General features: G+C 37.9%; 1 protein-coding gene across 1 annotated transcript in view; it reads right to left on the reverse strand.

The window, feature by feature from the left end:
• LOC145676865 (uncharacterized) overlaps positions 1-15,019 on the reverse strand; it is a gene marked incomplete at its 3' end in the record, with an annotated part of 38,898 nt that extends 23,879 nt beyond the window's left edge. Inside the window, exon 1 of the mRNA XM_081747657.1 lies at positions 14,881-15,019. Coding sequence (XP_081603783.1) covers positions 14,881-15,019 — 139 coding nt within the window. The remainder of the gene's footprint in view (positions 1-14,880) is intronic.
• Positions 15,020-22,801: the final 7,782 nt, after the last annotated feature.

The following is a 22,801-nucleotide window of genomic DNA, read 5'->3' on the forward strand; positions in this document are numbered from 1 at the left end:
GCGCACAAAAGTCGAGTACATTAACCATTTAACTGCTTGATAGTTAATGTAATAATTTATAAGCAGTCACGATACCAGTTTTAATTTCTTATGGGGTGCAGACGGAGGAGAAGACATTTTTGGGGGCCAGCTATTTTTCATATATCGAAAATATTAGTTTTGTATTGCTTGACCTACGTTACAACACAACATGTCGGTAGGTGGCAGTCGAGGGGACGGACGATCCTACCGAGGGAAAGCATATACCCCATTTTTCCCTCTAGCGTGGTCACTGGTTATTAAATGTAAGTTCTTGATTTCATTACTTTCTTAACTAATTTTCATGAAGTTTTTTGTTTTGTCTCTCTAAAATGAAATGGGACTAAAACTTGTTATACACGCATATATATTCTGCCTTCAAAAGTGTTCCAGAACTTTATAGAAAGATCTGTACATACTGTATAGGTCTATTTAAACTCATATATTGTATTATCTCCGGGACCCAAACACCTCAATACGCGGAGAACTTGGAATTCGAAAACGAAAAATTTGAGCAAAATTTTGCACTGAATTTGAACGCTGCTTTGGAATTCGAAACATTCTCATTGTTGTTGCCCACAGGATATTCTCAACCGGTAGTAAACAGTATTTCTTCCAGAGCTGGTTTTGGGGTGAGCACTTCCCCCCGGAGCTCTGAGAGTGCTCCCCGGAGCAGACGAAAATAAAACATTTATAAATAGAATAGTATCATTTTTGCTCCCTCGGAATACTAAGTATGCCCCCCCGGAACATTATTTCTGAAAGAAACAAAAAACCCAGATAGTCGCTTGAGAAGTGGCACCCTAAAATTACACTTGTTAACAAGCATGTTACGTTGTTCAATAACATAATTGAGCAAAGAATGCAGACACCAGAAACATCACACACACAGTTATCTGATGTTACGAATACAAGATGGGTGTGCCTTCCAAGTAGTGCTCTCAACGGGTCGGGTCGGGTCGGGTTGAAGACCGACCCGACCCGAACCGTGATCCGACCTCATTGACCTGACCCGACAACCCGACCCGAGCTGACCCGATTGACCCAACCCGACCCTAGCTGACCCGATCCGAGTCGGGTTGGGTCGGGTCAACCCGATCCGTTTGAGAGCACTATGGTCATGACACTGGGTGAATGCCAAAAAACACTCCCATTGGGAATTAAACCCGGACCACGTGTACCGAAGTCTTACACGTTAACCACTAGCTAGATCAAGCGGTGGATTTGTATATGCATGTTAATGAATATTTGGCACTTTTGAGGTTTGGTTATTTATTTTTATAACTGATACCAATGTCCGACGTGAGAGAAGTTTATTTTTTTTCTTGCTTTAGTTCTATGTGACGAAATTTTTATTCAAGGTCAGTGTTCTCACCTACTTGGACGGCAGGGGGTCTTCTCGGAAGGCAATAGCAAGAGTCTCTTGGCGGAGACAAAAGGAAATCGTTTAACTACAATGATAAGGGCTGAGGAAACAGGAGAACACCTGTGATTTTTTCCGAGTCTTCAACTTTCATTCCAAAATAGGTTCTTATGATTCCGGGACCCGTGCCACTTTGATTTTTCTTTCTTGGTAATTAAAACGTATTTTACAGTATATATAGTTGCACGTAAGAAGATACATAATATGAATTTTGTAATTTAAAATTTAAAAATACAGTTTGATACTTAATTACAAAGTACTAATTTTATTTCATCACTTTCAGCCCAACAAATGAAATTCAAACAATTCGCTCCCTGGGTCTTGGTCATCAATACTGCGTCTTATCCTTTGTCTTGCAGTCAAGTCTTGGTCCTGCATTTCGTAGTCTTGGTGATCTTTCATGCTATACAAGAGCCAAGAATGCTCGCCTCATCGGTACAAATGAAGACCAAGTGTGATTTTGATTATGGTCTTTCATACTATACGGAAAGCAAGAAAATATGCTCATCGCTACTTGGTGATCACCAAAACAAGGGCAAGAGCAAGATTACTATGCAATTCGTCTTGCATATCCAATCTTTATCTTGTTCTTGTATCGATGTCCTTGGGCTTGGTGAAATAAAATGAAATATTCAGTTTAAGGTCCCTCGATTCTGCACCGAGGCTAAGGGATACGGTGACCATGAGAAATGAATGAAATAGTGGAATGAAGAAAGTGGGAGGAAACAGAACCCCGAGAAAACCCACTACACGGCGTTTCTCCACCACAAAGCCTACTTAGCACAAGCTGGGATCGAACCATGGACACCATGCACCAGAGATGAACTCTCTACCACTGAGCCACCGCAGCCCTGCTTGGGCTTGGTCTTCCATATCCAATCTTTGTTTTACCCTTGCTTAACACGTTAGGTGCCATGTGGGTCCGATCGGACCTACTGGAGTGATCTAAGAAAATGTTCTTGTAGGTCCGATCGGACCCACAATTTCTAATTCGTCGAATTGACGTTAGAGTACTTGTATTGTTAAATCCTGTCTCTACTGTTATTGAACTGTAGTGTTTTTATTACACATGTAGGTTTTGGTCTTTGATATTGATTATTAACGCCGCTAGGGGCGCTAAATACCAAGTAACAAGCATTTGTTGCTTTTGTAGACCCGATCGGACCTATGTTTTGCTTTTTCAGTGACATGTTAAAAAGTTTAACAATGGATTCATTATTTATTCTAATTTATTTTCACAAGATGTCAGTGTCCCTGTCATTTGCTGAATTATCAGAAAAGTCTAGATCACTACACTGCTATTACTAATGAGATCGAGTTCTGCGCATATTTCTTCGTTTTTCATTGCACAAAGATATTACTTATTAGCACTAAAAGCAAGATGAATATATCCACACTTCTCACTTCTGCACATGTAGTAATAAACAAATAACTTTCTAACAGAGTTGCCAGTTCAACTGTAATTTATCCCCTTGCCCATAAACAAAATATACACACGTAGGTCCGATTGGACCCCCAACTTTTATTCACGCGGATTCACTACCATGCCTCAGATTATGTTTCAATATTAATATTATGTTTTAAAAATATGAACAAAACAAGAATAATGTAAGTAAGTACGCTTGGCACTCTACCGGTGAACAACAGAATTCACCATTGGCAGCAACGTGTTAAACAACTTCTAGTTTTGTTCTAAATCCAGACTCCATATTGGCGTAGATATTAATATTACAGTCGATTGGTAAAATCAATCTTCTACATTTACAAATTAAAGTACACACAAATACAAAAATAAGCATTTACCATAAAAACACTAGCTGCAAGTGTTCAAAATAGATTTATGGCTTTTATAAAATCAATTGAAAATTGCTATTTTTAATTAGGCAGCTAGTGAAAAACAGCAGCTTTCGACTCCAGCCGAGTTTAAGCTCAACCTAAACTCAGTTGACCAAAGTGAGTTGACCCGAATGACCCGACCCGACAACCCGACCTGACAACCCGATCCGATTGACCCGACCCGATAACCCGACCCGAGCTGACCCGATTGACCCGACCCGAATAACCTGACCCGAGCTGACCCGACTGACCCGACCCGACAACCCGACCCGACCCGTTTGAGAGCACTACTTCCAAGCAATGATCTGCTTTTATAGGTATAGGTTTGTATATTTTTACACATTGATACATTTGTATAAATGCAGGTTGATGTAGTTTTGATGTTATTAATTTACATTTTTCACTGAAATATTATTATTTTTTTGTTAATATAGTATTTGACCTTAAACTCTTGTGTATTTTCTGGTAGAATCATTTCGAAAGTTCGAGAGCCTAGGGCCGAGGAACGGTTTATTCCAATCGGGATAAAAATTCTTGAAACTCAAACGAAATTCTGGAATGGATTAAATTCAGATTTCAATGTGTCACTGTGTTTCTCTTGTAAGCTACTTTTTTAAAAATAACAACATTGTGAATGTGTTTAAACATGCAAATTAATTGCTGTAATACACAGCAATGAAGACGACAGTGTCAATTGTAATGGTTTAGACTCGTGGGACAATACAGTAATTTCAAAATTGGAAAAAAAAACAGTAAATATAGACAAATGTTTGCTGGTCACACAATACTGATTCAAAATACTGTCAGTACAGATATTTGTTCGTGTATAAATAAAACTGGAAACGTTTTTCAGTGTAATCAAACCATGTGTTCAATTTTACAGAAGAAAGGAAACAGTGTTTGTTTTTATATTTTATTTGTATACTTTCGTCGCTCATTTGATTGTTCTAAAAGTAATATTACAAGATTAGAAGAGCAGTGTATATATCGAACGCCAGTGGCGTATGCAAAGGATATTTCCGAGTTTAACCGCCTTTTAAACCATATATTAGCTATGCAAGACAATAAAAAAAAAAAGATATTAAAATATGTGTTCAAAACTCCTGAAACAATATAAACTTGGAAGCTTGAATCCGCCACTTAGTGAAATTCTCCATACACTGTTACCGTAGACGTTCCACAGAACTACAGGGTGGTCCAAAAGTAGCTATATACGCCAGCATCGATCAAGTATGACATTTTAATTTCTTAAGATAATGCATTTATTTGCTTCTGTCTGTTCCGAGTTTCAGGTATAAGTGAAAAGAAATTAAGAATAAATAATGAAGAAACTAAGTCAATACCTGTATTGTTCGAAAACGGAGAGATTCAATTTAAAGAAATTAGAAGAGATCCAGGTAAGAGAGGAATACCAGATTGAACTTTCTAATAGATTCTCGGCTTTAGAAGATTCGGAATGCACTAGTGTTGAGGATACTTGGATTGAAATTAGAGATAGCATTAACATTTCAGCAAAAGAAAAATTGAGACACGCGGAAATACGTAGGAACAAACCTTGGTTCGACCAGGAATGCATTAAACTAGCAGAGAAGAGAAAACAGGATAAATTACGCTGGCTACAAAATCCAAATGAAATAACTACACAAAATTTCGCAGATATCAGGCGGGAAACGTCCAAAACTTTTAGAACAAAGAAACGCGATTTTTTGAAAGCTAAAATTAAGGAACTTGAAGAGAATAGTAAAAATAAAAACATCCGGGACATGTATAAAGGAATCAGCGAATTTAACCTTTTAATTACGGAGCCTTTTTAAAAAATAAAGCCTGGGATACGGCGCCAATTTCTGCAGTTGCCTAGTATGTCCCCTGAATAAAACACATGCAAGTGCATATATGTGATATCCAGAAAGTTAAAAAAACAATCAGGTTTAGTGGGCAAACTGCAAGGTATCTATAAATAGTTACTTCGTATCCCAAGCCTTATTTTTAGGTAACTAAATATAGTTATTTCGTGTCCTAAAGGTTAAGAAAGGCTAACAACCTCGTGCTTATATATTAAAGAAATCTGACGGTACAGTTCTCACTGGTACGGATAGCATCTTAAATAGATGGAAAGATTTCTTCGATTATTTGCTTAACAAGCAACCAAAAACTAGTGTGCGTGGAGAAAAGGAGATACACACCGCAGAACCGTATATTCCAGAACCCAACCGAATTGAAGAAGAAACCGCTATATACTAAAGAAATTAAACAAACACAAATCTTCGGGTGTAGATGAAATTCCGGCTGAGTTAATTTTAGCTGGAGGCGAAAAATTGTGGAACATGATACACAAACTCATCCTCCTTATCTGGAACAAGGAAGAATTGCCACAAGAGTGGAAAGAATCAATCATTGTTCCAATTCACAAGAAAGGCGACAAAACTGACTGTAATAATTATCGAGGCATTTCTCTTTTGTCAACATCCTATAAAATCCTTTGAAATATTCTATTAGCAAGATTGATCCCATACGCAGATGAAATTATTAGAGATTATCAGTGCGGATTTAGACGAAATCGGTCAACTATCGACCAAATATTTACCATTCGCCAAATACTCGAAAAAAAAAGTGGGAATACAATACCCCGGTACATCAACTATTTATTGATTTTAGAAAGGCGTACGACTCGGTTAGGAGAGAAACATTATACAACGTTCTTACAGAACTTGTAATACCGAGAAAGCTAATTAGATTAATTAAGATATGTTTAAATGAATCCCAAAGTAAAGTCCGGGTAGGAAAAATTTTGTCCACGAGCTTTTACGTCGAAAATGGCCTGAAACAAGGCGTTGTCGCCATTATTATTTAACTTTGTTCTGGAATACGCTATAAGGAAAATCAACGATAGCAACCAGGGCCTACAGTTGAACGGTATTCACCAGGCTATGGCATATGCTGATGATGTAAATTTAATAGGGGATGATAGGAGAACAATAGAAAGAAACGCAGAGATCTTATTAAACGCTTGCTGGGACATGGGTTTAGAAGTAAATGGAGAGAAAACGAAATACATGGAAGTGCGTCGGGACCGGAATACAGCAAATTATGGATGCGTTAAAATATTAAATAATACTTTTGATAAAGTGGATAGTTTCAAATATCTAGGATCAATATTAACAGAGGAAAATCATATCCACGAAGAAATTAAATGTCGACTAAAAGCAGGGAATTCGTGTTACTATTCGGTTCAAAATCTCTTGTCGTCGCGAATTCTGTCGAGTTTGAAGCTTAAAATATATAAATCGATAATCATGCCTGTTGTTATATATGGATGCGAAACATGGTCGCTTACACTGAGGGAAGAACATAGACTGAAAGTATTTGAGAACAGAATCCTGAGACGAATATTCGGACCCAGGAGAAACGGGAATGGGGAATGGCGGAAACTTCATAACGAAGAACTACATAATTTATATGGTTTACCCAACATTGTTAGGGTCGTCAAGTCTAGGAGGCTTAGGTGGGCAGGTCATGTAGCTAGAATGGAAGAAAGTAGGAACGGTTCCAAAGTCTTGACTGGAAGACAAATCGGAAAACGACCATTAGGAAGACCTAGGCGCAGATGGGAGGACAATATTAAGATGGATCTCGCAGAGATATGAATACAAAGTAGAAACTGGATGCAGTTAGCTAAGGATAGAAGTCAGTGGAGAGCTTTTGTGAACGCGGCATTGAACCTCCGGGTTCCATAGCCCATAGAGTTAGTTAGTTATAAAATTTAGGACGTTTTAAAAGAGTTCTTGATTTTTTTCTTAGATTGCGTTGTAAAACGTTTTTTTCCTATTATTTTAACATATAATGGATAGACCTAAGACATACAAAGAACGTACGCGTTTTATGTGTACGACTGCAACTACGGGCAAGATTAAAGACATTTTGAAGCAAAGATAAATGGGCTGTTGCTGTTTTTGTTTACACATCCCAAGTACGGTACCGTACTTTTAAGTACTTCCTTTGGGATACTTGAACCAAAGATTTCAATATTAAAATCAATTCTCCAATTTTACTTTCGGAAAGAATAAATAGATCAATCTCATTTCAATATCGCTCCTAGTCGTTTTTTTTTCTGATATATTTTTTTAATGAGAAGAACGAGGGAATAGAGTAAAAAAACAAAGAAAATCTCTAAGAAATAGTAGAGTTTTCCTTCCTCGGAACCGATCAACTCCAGTCCCAGGTGGTCATTCAGTCAGTCTTTCGTTGTCTTCCAGTGACGGAAACAGTATGGTGGATGCACTGTACGTTTTGTTCGTTCGTAGCACGACACAAAAGAACTTGAGTGAGTAGATAGATAGAAGAAAAACGCAAAGAGAGAGAAGAATAAAAATACCAGAGATAGATAAAGAGACGAACTGAGAGAGGAACATACACACACAAGCAAGGATAAGAAAAGGAAGACGTTTTAGAGGACTAAAGAAAGAAACAAAAAAAGAAAGATTCCAACTGGTTGAGATAGAGAACTGCCGTCTCCCTCCGTACTCCCCGTACCCTGCTCCTCTGTGACGACAACAAGTTTCTCTCATTGGGATGTTTCCATTAAGCTTAGGACGACGAGGTTTTCTTTCGACTCTACAAAAACCACATACTGAAACCACCAAGAAACAAGGGAGGAAAGTTTCTCAGTAACTGTGCTTGCACTTCCCTTTACTTTCTTTCGCTTCTCTTGAGAGAATAGGTATTTTCTTTCCTTTTTCTTTCTCTCATCCCGGGAAGAAGAAGATGCTCTTTGATAAAGAAAGAAAGAAGAAAAAAACAGAAAACAAACTAAAAAGAAACAAGCTAGTTATATGTAGTAAGAACATACAAAACAACGATCTGTGAACCTCCTGTTATTTCCTTAAAAAGTGTGCATTTTAGAGAAGTTCTTCCTACTTCTACTACTGCTACTATTTCTATTACTGCTGAAAGTGAGTTTATTATTATTATTATTATTATTCCCTATTTTCATACTTCTGTCCTTGTTGTTTACATTTGGCAGCAGTGTTATTGTTTTTAAACGGGACCTTGCTTTTCCTTGTGGCTCCGGCAAATGATACTTTTCATTTTCGTCGTACGAGGACAATTTTTGTCTTTACTGCCATCTTCCGACAAGAAGTATGAATTAAAAATGAGGCCAGAATATTATTTTACTTATTTTCAACTAGAGAAGACAATTTTAGGCTCTTTCTTTGATGGCCATCTTTTGGCTCGTGATATTGCTGTGTAAGGTACAAAGTTTTCAATTAAGAGGTAATTCTAACTTTTCGCTAATTAAATGCACTCTCTCCAAAGTGCACTTTGTAAGTATAAGCGAGTCTGTTTCAAGTTAATACTTCCAGTTTTCTTGTTGTTGTTATTTTTGACAATGTACTCTTTACTGTGAGTATAGATTGTTTGATCTTGACCAGAGGCGCAAATCCCAGGAGGATGAGGGGGACATGTCGCCCCAATCTTGGAACTGGGGTGGCTCTCTCCCCAATAATCCGATTTGATTTTTTTTTTCTTTTTTTTAGAGAGAGAGAGAGAGAAATGTGATTTGTGTCCGACTGCCAATTCAACTACATATATTATACAACAGGTTCACCTCAGAAATTGGATTCATCTACCTAATATGAGTCTTATCCCCCTTCCCAGAATAAGCCTCAAATCTGCTCGCCTCCCAATGTTCAAGCTGCTCCCCTGATCCTCCACAGCATTGTTTTTCAACTTCATAAATATTTTGAACATCGCTTAAAAAAAGTATGGAAACGGTTTGACCCATTCCCCTAATATTGAAACAGATTTGCACCGCTAATTTTAACCAGTGCAGTAATTAAAATTTATTGTTTGATAAGGGAGCATGTTTGGTCTGAAAATCAGAGTCGATCACAAATTTGGTGAAGAATTTTACTACTGTAATTCGGATTTCTCTTATTTTCACAAATATCTTTAACATCGTCTACTTGAATTCAACAGAATCTCTTTTAATTGTGCATAATTATGTGTTGTTACGCAATGGATTCCATAACGTTTCAAGATACGTTTTTCACATACATACATAAAAAGGTGTTATATCATTTTTCTAAATGTTATTAGCATTTGGTATGGAATATTTGTGTGGTAAATCAACAAATCAACCATTAAGCATGACCAAACGCCACTTGTTCAAAGCAAAGGTTAGGTAACATATTACCTGATAATCCTGGTTTTTCTGCTCGGATAAATCCTACTGCCGTAGCTACCATGCTGAATTAATGATGTGACCCGTACTCTTGGCATCGTGATATGGAATCATGCAGACTGGTCTGCCTGCAATGGGTGTGAGGTAATGTCAAAAGATGAATACCATATATTTTTCTGCAAACGGCTTGGAACTAAGCCAACAAAGTTACTTTTCATTTTATAAAACGTACTGTAGGCAATTAACAAATATTGTCGCGTACTAGCCTCCAAAAGGTTTCTTGCGTGCTTACGTAATGAACACTCTCATTTCACACACATTCTTGTTTAGTTCGTGACGTCAACCGTCCGTATTGTATCTGTTTATCGTCCGGCAGAGTATTTGGCACAATCTTGCGAAAGTCCCCCCCTAATACTCAAGCCTCAAAGAACGTTTAGAACTGCCAAAAACAGGGCCGTACTGGCCAGGCGGGAAACCGGGAAATTTCCCGGTTGGCCCTGGACGGTGATTTTTTTAATAAGCCCTCCGCCTCATATCGTAAGTAGCGGTATATACTGTAACAAAAAGGTCGGGACAGTAGAATATCTCGAGAAACACACTTGAGATTCAAAAACCGCGAAACACGTATGCAATATTTAAAAAAGATCTATTCAGCGACCATAAAACGAAGTTGCCCTCCCCCTCCCTAAGGAAAGGAGGAGGGGGCAACTTTAAAATTTTAAATAGAAAGCCCCTATTTTTATTGCAGATTCGGATTCTGCGACCAAAAATAACCAACTTTTTCTGGGAGTACATTTTTTGTTATTCTACTAGATGGCTCTGTAATCGCAAAAATAATGAATATCATCGTACCGACGTCCTCTAGCTTTGCGATCTGAAATATTTCCGAAATGACAAAAAAAAAAAAAAATATGACAAATCTAGTTACTCAAGAACGCACCCATGTCAGGGGCCTATAAAATTCTGTGAACAACAAGTAGCTCCAGGGGTCCCATCATAGGGCCCCAGGGGCCAACTTGAAAATTTTAAATGGAAACTTCCTATTTTATTGCAGATTCTGCTTCTAGAAAAAGGCACACGTCACGCACTCCTCGCATATGGGAGTAACGGAACAGAGGACGATAACACGTCGAGTACCGACAATACAATCAGCTAATCCCAGATCAGCATTACATGCCCATGATATTGTGAAAACAGCCTTTAACATTTTTCGTAGTTCAACCCTTGAAACTTGCCTGATTTCCCACTTTGCTTTATAATTTTGCTAAAATTAAAGTATTCAGCTAAATCAAAATCTCAAATGATGCCATAACTTGAAATTAAATAATAATTTACAATTTACAGCACCGTTGTTTTTTTTCTTCGTATAGAAAATATACAGGGCCGGATTAAGACCATTGGGGCCCTGGAGCGGGAAAATACAAGGGCGCCTTATCAAAAAAAATCTATGATGGCTTTCTCTCAACATGTTCAAAATGGTCCATGATTATATAGAAGTGACTCATGTCATGTTTTTTAAATTTTTATGGTGATAATGTTTTCAGTAATTTTTAAATTTTTGGGGGCTCCCTGGGTCACTAATACAGGACAATGGAGAAGTGTTGCATTTGTTTAAATTATACATTACTTCTCATGCTTTATATATATGTGTTTATATATGCACGAGGAGCGTCTATGAGGGGTTCATGGAACAAGTGCGCAATTGTTATTTTAGGGGAGATGTGAAGTAATGGAACTTGAGCAGATGATTGTCAGTTGCAAGAGAAGGATAAGGGATTGGGCATTACGTCAGATCAGTAAGTATCAGGGCTGGTCCGTATTTATATATTATGCGCCCCTGTGCTCTAAATAATTTGCCGCCTCCTCCGCACCAGTATCGCTGATAACTGATAAGAAAAAATAATTGTTTACATTATTCAAAGTCAGTACTGGCTTAATAGCATCTCTATTAATAATACAATAAGCTGTCTATTTGTCTGTCTGTCTGTCTAGCGCTTTTCAACTCGAGAACCATAATAGATACGAGTAGAAACATGAAATTTTAATATGTTTAAAAGCTCTCAGGAAACTGATCGCAATGGCTTGTTCCGGGTTCCTAGGTCATACCTGAACTGGGCAAAGTTCCCATTGGGGACAGTATTTAATTCCCAAAGTCCAATTTGCCTAAATTGGCCAAGTTACATGATAGGCATGTATTGTAAATTATTTAACGTTGGCTTTTTAGATACAAGAAGGATGAAATTATATGTGTGTGTGCTTGTTTTAGTTGATCTCGCGTTGTATTAATTGGTTCACTCTATTCTGTCGATTATTTTGCCTGTTATTTTTCTACCTTCTTATGTAGTGAACCAGACCCGAAAATTTTTGCCCATTCCCGAAGTACTGGTCTCTTTATATATATACATATATATATATACTGAATGTCGATAGTTTGCAATATTAGTTTTTAATCTTTCATCGTAGTAACTGATGGGTTGATTTTCTGGATGGTGAATAACTTATATTATTTCAGTTCCTGAAAATGTATCAATCTACTACTCAAAGAATGTATTCTTCAACGCTTGTTCCTTCTTTTATCTTGAGCTGTTTTTTGTTTGTCCTTCATACAAATTCACACCGTCGGTTTGCCTCACTCTTAGCGTGACACGCTTTAGAAACCGAAGGCTATTTGAAGTATTTATAATGCGTATCCCATGGGGCCAGCAGAGGGTTCAGAATCATAGAGTATCTCAGAAGCCCCTTAATATAGACAATCCAAGTGGATCACTTGTATTCCACATTGCATATCGTTGACCCCGTAGGAGGAAGGTCTTTTCTACTAGTAATAAATAAACAATTATTATTATTAAATTTTAAAAAGCTTATGAAGTGAAGATAGATTTTGTCTGACTTTAATGCGGCTCTGAAAATATTATTGGTAATAGTTTATGATTTAAAACTATTTCTTTAAGACGAGATGACCTTTCTCATCTTATTTTGTTGTTCCTCACTTTGACCCAGAACATGGAAGGAATCTAGCGAAAAGATTAATAATGATTTAAATTCTTGCCTTTTTCCCCCTTCTTTAATAGTCTGTAGAACCACTCATAGTTCAAACCCTACCTTAAATTCCATGAGTACGTCTCATACATCCTAGTTGCTGAAAAAGAGTTTTCAACACCGAAAGAATATAAAATACTGTAAAATGAAGTACTACATGTTAAGATATTGTAGTATTGTGTAATAGTTTTTTTTTTTCTAGTACGCAACTCCAATATTTGTTTGTGAAATGAAATTTCCGTTATACTTTTATATCATCTGCATTTAATCAACGGGTTATTTTCAATGCTTCAAGAGATATTAGGGTAATTCTCTTGTATGGGTCACGAACTAGTTATTACGCTCTCCCTGTGTGGTCGTGTTGTGGTCTACCCTTTGTTCAACGCTACTTTCTAGCAGTTGAGGTATACATAAAGTGCACGAGAGCCGACCTATACCTTGTTGTCTTTCAATTTCAAACATATATCCTTTGTGCGGCTCAGAAGCCGCTCTCATGTAACAGCTTACAGCAATGGGAGATTGCATTGCTCAGAGGATGGTGAGTATCAAAGTTACCTTCCTCTCTCCCTCCCTGCGCAGGTCACATACTGGGAATGTATCTTCTCACTCTCATGCATTGTGTCCCCTTCTTTTTCTCCTTCCACATCTATTTTCGTTCCCCCTCTTTTTCTCCTTGACAATACTGTAATTACCTCTTTGTTTGTTGGAGCAGAAAATGCCGGCGCGCTCCTGGGGACCAAGAACAAAGGCAGAAACTGTTTCTGAGTGCTTTGAGCCTAAGACTATGTGTGGTAATTTTGCGGAGAAAAGTGTGTCAGTGGTCACCGAATACTTCCAGCGGGCAAACCAATCTATCGGCTTTTTTTTCTTTCTCCTCTTGCTCTTCCTCTCCTTCGACTAGATACAGTTCTAGAGGGAAGATTGAAAAAAAATACCGAAAAATAACTTCTTCAGTTGGGATAGATATTTTCCTGTCCATGTCTCTACAATACAATTTCTTCGTTACAATGTAAACCGAGATCTGTTTACTAACTTTCTGAGAAAGCTGGATAATATCACTACAATATTAGATATATTCCGTCTGCTCCAATTAATATTGCCTTCTTAAATTTAAAGATGATCATGCAACTAGGGTGGAGGAATATAAGAAGGAAGTGGGTAGCATCGTTTACACTTCTAATAGTACTGCATTGAACTAAGCTGTGACTTACAGTGTATTCGGGTACATTTATGCTGAATATGGAGAACTGACAGATTGTCAAATGGAAGGAATTTTGCTTGTGAACTTACTGCTCATTGGGGGTACAACAGTCGCTTTAAATTTCAGTTTAACGTCCCACGAATATGCCCTTTAGGATAAAGGAAAACAGTCGCTTTAAGTTGCCAGGAAGCAAGGTAGTACGTATGTGTGAAGTACGACAATATTGCGTACCGTCTATGTTTATATCTCTGGTATAGTATTGTTTTTTTTTTTTTTTTTTTTTTTTTTTGTATTTGATCATATTCACTGCCTCTGAATTATCGAAACAGTTATCGAAAATAAAGGATGATGGAAAAGGCTAAAGAAAAATAAAAGGCGATGATGATAGCTTGTTTCGGTTAAAGTCTTCAGATGCCGAAACTGAAGAGGCGGATCTGAGCATTAGAGAACAGAAGAAAAATCACTGCCTCCGTTTGGTTGCCATGCACAGTGGTCCAGAAACCCTGAAAATGTGGCCAAAATAGGAAGATGTGGTTCCATGTCCATGAAACTTGACATATAAAGGTTTGTGAGGTCGCTGAGTACGATTCTGATATCCAAATTAAAAACTTCAAAATGGCGGACCCAATATGGCGGACAGAAAAAAGAAAAATCAAGCCATGGAGCTGAAATTGGGTAAATAAAGGGTTTGGGGGTCGCTGAATACGAATCTGATATCCAAATGAAAAAATGCAAAATGGCGGATCCAATGTGGCGGATGCAATATGGCGGATTGTGGAAACAAATAAGACATGTAGTCACTGAAATATGTACTATAGTATATAGTATATATATAAAGTAAACATATAGATATTTTCTAACTGAAATATGTACCACGTTCGTTGCAAAATGTGCACACTCCTCAGTCCGTGTTACATTCTACATAAAAAAAACAAGTATTTTGTTCAAAACAATAACCAACGTGACAGATAGGCAGTTAATAGTCTTTAACCAGTTATTCGAACTGATCATCAGAAGACTGTGTGTGCGGAGCCTCTATATCTTTCAAAAGCATGAGTACAGCTGGAGACCGTTGCTTTTTCATATGCTTCTGTGTTATGAGAAGCGTCGAGATTTTGGGATCACCTGTGACCAGGAATCGCAGAAATACATCTCGCAACGTGTCCCCTCATGTGCACTTACGAGAATGATGTTCCCTGTACTGTTTGATATGCTTGTTTCGGGCCTCCTGGGCCTCTTCGGACATTTGCCCAATCGGTAATATGCAGTGACTCATAATTGCGGATCCATGAGTAGGAACTTTATACACTGAAGCGGGCATGTAGAACCACGAATAGTGTTGAAGGTACAGTTCCAGTATATCATTTGACCAAGCATCAAATTTACGTGGATCTATTTCCAGCCCACATGATAAAGCGTGAAGTAACACAGCACACTTCTCGATAAGATCCCGGTTCAGACCTGTTATGAGTGCAACCTTATCAGGATGTTGAAAGAAACGACGGACAGTGTTTCCGTCATTTGAAGTACCGCTTTCGCCTTGCCTTGGTTAATCGATGATCAGCCCTAGCCTGGATGTCGGCTTGCTTCTTCTTCATGATCGGTTTGTGTTCTTTACGAATTTGCCATCTTCGAAGATCCAAGCAGTATGCAACATGAAGCAGCCACTCCATAAACGGATTCATGTATGAAGAGGAGACAGTCCGAAGCCAAGATTGTCAGGTTTCAATGTGTTCATCTCCTTTGGCGTTGCGCCACAGACATAGCAGTTCTGTGCTGATTTTGTTTGAGTAATCGCGTTACAGACTTTGCCGTCAACCATTGTGAAATGCAGGCTGTGTGTGACCTTAGATACCTTTCCTGCGATGGTAATTTGACTAGGTGTCAGTTCTCGTATTTGTCCCTGCATACATTCAAATTCTTGTCGTATCAGTTCAGTTGTTTCCCTCTTAAACTGCAAACTTAAGGTCCGGCAGAATTTCTGGGATGATGGCCGCTGATTCCGCCACACTACGACTCGTAATCCCTTCCTTTCATAGAACAGTTGAATTGGTACAATTGACGTGAACACAATGTCAGTGTCTGGAAAGCCCTCCTCTTGTGCAACTTGTTTGTATTCAGCGTGTCCAGTAGTACCATCGCATCCGCATTTGGTGATGAGCTGAAGTGACATACTATATTTTGCTGGAATTCTTTCTAACACAGGCTCCTGTGTTTGTACAATTCATGCAGCTGTGTGGTCTATCAGCGATTTCAGGGACACCTCCGCCTTGGACTCGGTAACGTCGATCAGTTCTGGGTAGCGCGCTTTTTTTGCGTCAAGCACACGATTATATGCAGGATATATATCACATGATAAGTTCTTTGCGCCGTTTCGCAGCAACTGGTACTGATGGCGTGTCAGATTTCCTTCAAGGAGCAACGCCAGAGCTTCGTCCGCAGTATAACACTTTGCAGTGGTCTGTTGTGACTGCTTCCAAGCCCTCCTCATTTTGGCGGCCCTGGTTGATGATTTTTCCATTTCATGCAGCAGTTTGGTCTTTTCCAACTTACCCTCCTCTCTGTATTTCATAGCAGCCGCATATACGAGACACTCACCACTTTATGCCGACGATCGTAATGACTCCGTCTTTCTCCGCTTCGAGCGCTCGCTGCTCGCCGCGAAGCCTGTATGCGGCGTTCCCCTTCCTTCTATTGACGAAGAAGGTTCAGGCTCAGCTGCACTGTCGGGTCGAAGCACTAACACTAACGCATTGTTCAACCACTTCTGAAATAATTGGTAGCAAAACTCATTCACAGTTCGCTTCGCTTCTTCTGCTAGTTTCGCTGCTGTTTCCTCCCTCAGGAACGTGACAAGGTGCTTCTTTTTTGCAGACCTGCGTCCTGCAGTGGCTCGTAAAACGTGGACAAGTTTTCGTCTTGATATGTGATACGCCATGTCTGAAACGAAAAGAAGATACCCATTCAGCATTAATGACCTATACTGTTCGTCACATTACGATTATCATAATTACCGATACTGTAAGTCATAACTCTGTTATACACACAACACACTGTTGTTGTATTGCTGAGGTCTGTCATTGCGATTTGTATGGCAATGTACGTGCTGAAATCACATATAGTCTTCTATTTACTCCTTCATGCACAATTTGTGATCATTAGGGTTTCAATTTCCAATCGTTTCAATTGTACATGCTTTTAGTTAGTTTGAATAGATTTTATGTCACAACTATTTTATTACAAACACAATGAGAGCATTATTTGCAAAGTCGAACACACATTTGACGTATAATATACTCTGTTATGAAATGCCGTTGGTTTCATTTGTCTACTCAATACCTTACTCCAGCTTTCTTTGCAAACCTTTAGTCTAGCAACACTGAATATCTACAGATGGCAATACTGAAGGTGCTTTTTCCATCTCCTTTGTGTCGACTAACATTATCTATGGTCATGGTACGTTACTGTTCATTATTTCTATTCGTTTACGAGACAATAACAAACGAATGAATATCAAACGTTTGCCTTCCAGAGGGTCCGGCCGCCCCTTACTTTCATTTATTTTCATTACTTCAACTACAAACTGACCCTGTTAGCATGTTTCTGGTTTCGGATTTACACTTCTCATGACATAATGCTTTAAAACAACATATTTCTATATATACGACAGTTTACCCTTGTTGTTCAGTCACTTCGTACATTTTTGTTTACTATCAGCTTCCCGCAAACATCCCTCGATTTTACACACCCGAGCAAATTGGAGCAAGGTTTGTTTGTAGTGTCTAACTCCGAGGATATTGGGCTCATATGTACGAGAAACATCTGAGCTTCACTTGGCTTCACTCAAAAGAAAAGTCTAGAAACACAAAAATACACGCATACTTTTGTTTCCTTTGCTACGCTTACCTTTAACGCTCATTCCAACAGGACACTGCAATCACATCACACATCTACGCACACCAACAGCAAGTATAAGCTTTGCATATATAATATATCCTGACCCCCTTGTTCAGTCGACGAAGGACATACATAACACAACACTGGCAACTTTGTTGTCTCTAGCTGATACACAAGTGCTGTTTTGTGCACAGGCAACCTCTTACATTGGACGCCTGTCACAGACTGCGGGACGCTATTATTTGAAACACCCATGTCGATATGACTGCCTAAGGTCAATGCCTATCCAGCACTACTACTAGTTCCGAGATTTGCGTAATGTAATTTTGGCCAGGTTTTGAGGGTGAGGCATTCTTCTGCTCGGGCTGGGTCCTAAAAGTGTATGTTACTACTGTGGAACAAATGTGCTCGTTTCTGACTAGCAGCATGCTGACATTGCGTTAGGCAACGTATAGTGGGTTGCCGGACATTTCAGGCGCTTTGGTTAAATCTGAATGATAAAACCTATTATCTCTGGCAAATTCAAGAACTTATAGCGCCTCAACGAGACGTTACCGGTTTTAGGTTTATAGGCAAAATTATTTCCATTTAATCTCATTTCGTCATAAAGGATTCTGGTACCTTTTAGATGAAATTCAGAGAAGAAAATGAGTTCATAAGTTTACAAAACGAAACGAGACGGAGAAAATCTTTCCGAAAATCGAGACATGAGATGAGATTTCGACAAAAAATTACGAACTGATACTAGGAAACCTTATTTCTCGTCTTGCGGGCAACCCTAATCACTAAAGATGATATGCTATTATTGACAAGATGCTTGACGAAATTTGAAGAGCCACAGTCAATTTCATATTAACTCTTCGTCTTGACAAAGCAATTATTAGTTTTACTATCATCCAATAATTAAATCGTCTTGTGCACTTCCCTCTCTTTTGTACGGTACCGTACTCAGAGTTGGCGTGGGTCAATGAAAACTTGACCCACGACCCACCACCCACCGTGACCCACTCTGACCCACGACCCACCATGACCCACTGACCCACCACCCACGGTGAACCACTCTGACCCACCACCCACCATGAACCACTCTCATCCACTTTGACCTACTCTGACTCACCAAAATCCATCGTCATCAACTCTGAACACGATCCACGGCCTCTTCTAAACTGACTAAAGAGTTTACACTTGTAATAAAACAAGACTGTGAAATTGTCACTAATCGGAGTTTGAATTTCTAGTCAATCACTCAAGCACCACTCTGTTACAATAACAGTGGATCTGACCTTTACGATATAAAATGGTAAAGTGTTTGTCAGTGAGGAAATTGAAACAGTCCGAGGTGGGAGGAAATTAGGTGTGCCTAAAATATACTTGTACTAAGAGAGTATTCTTTCAAGTGTTAATTTCTGAACGCATTCCACAAGAAACTTCTATTCGCAGGAAAATATCCCTGTACAATATGGAAAAGGTTATGGTTTCTCAGTTCACAGTATTTTTCTCACAAAAGACTTGAGAAATCAGTTGTTCATAGGGTATAAAGGTGCTCGGTTACCATCTGTGAGAGCATCTCCATAAAGTATGCTCATAATTGTAATTTGTGTAATCACTAAAACACCATGTTAAATTTAAGTTACAAATATGCATAATTGCAATTATTATGAATATTTATTCAAAGTAGTTTACCTAAAGCAAAGAAGAGATTATTAAAAATTAGGTACAAAGTTTAATAACACAAATAAGCCATTAGTAATACAAGTATACATTTTCCGTAACTCGTAATTTTCCACCTTAAAACAAATCTGAAATCGGATTTATTTCCTGTTGGTAACTTTTTGGCGGTAAATCATCCGCAGTGGAATGATGTCCATCCTTCAGCCAAGAAATAATTAGCTCGTCTACTTTGAGCTTGTCTAGCGGTGGGTCATTAACATTGATGAGCAACAAGTTAGACAATGTTTGAGTACTTAGTGTATTTCTAATATTAGTCATCTGTAAATTCATAAGGGGAAATTCCCGTTCGCACTCTATCGTGGAAATTGATAATATTTCTACCCGATTTCTGCAACTTCTCATCGACAATCTACTTGTTAGACTTAAGTCTGATAACGATTTTTCTTAGTTAGGTTTGAAATACTCAGCAAGAAGTATCATCTCTCTATCACCATACAACATCTTTTCCATATCGACCATGTCAGTTGGTAATGTCGACCCATGTAGAACAGAAACTTCATCTACCACACCTTTGATAGGGAATCTTGTGAATAAATTATCAATTAAAGCCTGATAAACTGATGATTCCTTATTTGTTTATAAATTTAATTTTTGTAATTACACATGAAGGTTTGATACCATTACCATGTTCCCTCCCCCGTCTAGAAAGAGAAAGGAACGAGGCTCCTGGAAAGTGTTCAGAGTTGAATGGGAATTTCCCTCCTCCTTCAACTTCAATTACCACACTGCTGTTTGCCATGTGCCAAATTACAATGAATTTCAATTAAATTATCATAGTATAATTATTTCTTTGTTGAATTATCAACACTTTTCAGTGAAAAAAGGATGAAATTTCAAAGTTCCAAATCAAAGTAAGTAGACCAACGTAAAGGGAGAAAAAGTGTAAAATTTTCCATACAATTATGCGTACAATCCAAACTTCAAAATTCCGTGTAATTAAGCTTGCAGTACAAATTTTATGCCTATTTTTCTCACAACTTTATGGGTTGATTGCCCTGTGCTGTAAGCGCTCCAAATAATAAACATAAGCTTCAGCAATTATTATTGCAGAAAGCAATGGATGTATGAAGCCAAGCACTGTATTTTTTGTTTCTGGTTTTTTTTTTTTTTTTTTTCGTAAATAACATCGATGGTTTTCGATCATTTTTACAAACCAACTCAATACCAATTTTCCATATATAGAAAGTGCCCCCCCCCCCCACACACACACATAAAAGATAACTTTAAAAAATGCTAGGACACACACTGTTTATTTTCAATAAAGAGTTAATACACTGAATTTCATCTCCGTAAGTTTAATGGCTTGTGAGATGCTCATTTTTTTTTTCGCAAAAATTCGGATCCTCACTACCTCCTTAGGATATTATGCATTATAATAAAAGCAATATAACATCCCAGTTTGGATTAAGGCCTAACTATATACCAAAAGTAATTTCACTTGACTGCAATTTGACCGTGATGATCAGCCACACATAGTTACATTCAATTTTTTATATAATAATTTATATATTATAGTGATTCAAAAATGAATTTTTCCAGTAGTTAGCTCTAAAAACTCACAGGTCTCGAAAGCCAAGTAGTAGTGTAAGTCCTATTGCTACTATTACTATTAAAAATATCAATATCCAAAAGTGCCTGAAGTTCTTTTTTCACTTGGTTAGATATACTCACCTCAGGTAAGTAGACAAACAAGTGGAAAAGAAAGGGAAACGAAGGTCTTGAAAGTAAAACGGAGACAAATTTACCAGTCCTCAGAAGATACTGTCTACAATGCAGTAAGTAGAGAGGGTCGGTAGATCATACTGAGTCGGTGGGTCGCAGTGGGTCACGGTGGATGGTGGGTCGCAGTGGGTCATGGGTGGTGGGTCACAGTGGGTCATGGTGGGTGGTGGGTCGCAGTGGGTCATGGTGGGTGGTGGGTCGCAGTGGGTCACGGTGGGTGGGGGGTCACAGTGGGTAACATGCTGTTGACCCACGACCCACTGACCCACCCAGAAAACTTGACCCACTTGACCCACCACCCACTCCATCTCTGACCGTACTGTCTTAACGTATTCCTTAGAATTGAGTTCCTTCTCAATATACCAATCATTTTTGTTTTACTCTTTTATCTAATAGAGTTCTATCCTCGTTACTGTTCTCAAACTTCCTAAGTTTTTTTCCACTGTAACTCAGCTAATTTTCTGCGTTTTTCTCTACACTTTTATTTAAAAAGCCTTTAATTGTATTTCGTTTGTTTTGTGTAGTGTGCATGTTTCAGCTCGATAGAGCAGCATTTATTAAACTATAGTCATCGAGGTCTACACGTGTGGTCATTTCAGATTAAACATTAGTCTAAAAATGACAAAAATAAATAAATAAAATAAAGAAAAGAGAATAAAAGTAAAGAAAGAACAATAAATGAATTGCGTATCACATAATTGAAAAATAAAATATACAAAGTTTGGAAATTATACAAATGCAAGCATCTTTCATTTTTCTTACCAGCCTTCAATTATTTAGAAACTAAACCGATATGCACAATTATTAGAACAAAGATGAGGTAGTTTGTAGATAATTCTGACTAATAAAATTTGTCTCCATTTGAAAAAAAAAATTTAGAAACGCTACCGTAAAACATAATACTCCACACGAAAAATTGTATTAAATGAGTAATTGGCATAGCTTTGTTATTGAAAGACATAAAATATGTTTTTCTTTTTCCTAAATTATTCTTTCTCCTTTTCTGTTATTTTTATTTCATATATCTGCTTCTCATGCCTTCAGTAATAATATATCTAATACTATTTAAGTCCCAAAACTAATTACCTGTTCTACTGCTTCTATATTTGTTACAGACTGCTTCTTTCAAATTACCATTTACTCTTGCCTTACTAAAATTTGTTTTCATTCTGCATTCTTTGCATCGAAGTTTATGTTATATTAACTTCCTGTTTGAATTTTGATGATCTACAAGTCATAAACATCTAACTTCTCTACTTACATTGCCATACAATCTACTCAGGGACCTAGATAGTGACAACATTGAAAGAAAAAACTAGCTGTATATTTTTAAGTTTAACAAAAACGACGTAGACCTTATGAAATAATTTTATTTCATAGTTTATTCTTATTCCTCGTATTTTTATTCGATCGATTGCTCACTTTCGATTTTCACTTGGCACACTTTAAGAAATTCATAAATTTTGTCCAAGAAAAACACCAACAGAAGAATTAAACGATCGAAGGAGGAAAAGCATTTATAAATCAAGGAAAAGACCAAGAAGAGAAGCAAATGAGCAGAAATGCAAACGAAGACACGTACAGAATAGCACATTTACAGAATAGAATGCGTCAGAAGTGGAGGGAAAAAAAGGGGGGGAAGGAAAGACCAGTAATGAAAGGACCACCGTTAAATTTTTCAAACTGGAAAACAGTTAAGAAAGACATTACAAGAACGATGACATGTAACAAGATCTGAGGTGCTTTTGTAGTA

Source organism: Thermobia domestica, unplaced genomic scaffold (genome assembly GCF_964235325.1).
Source record: "Thermobia domestica unplaced genomic scaffold, izTheDome1.hap1.1 HAP1_SCAFFOLD_444, whole genome shotgun sequence".
Lineage (NCBI taxonomy): Eukaryota > Metazoa > Arthropoda > Insecta > Zygentoma > Lepismatidae > Thermobia > Thermobia domestica.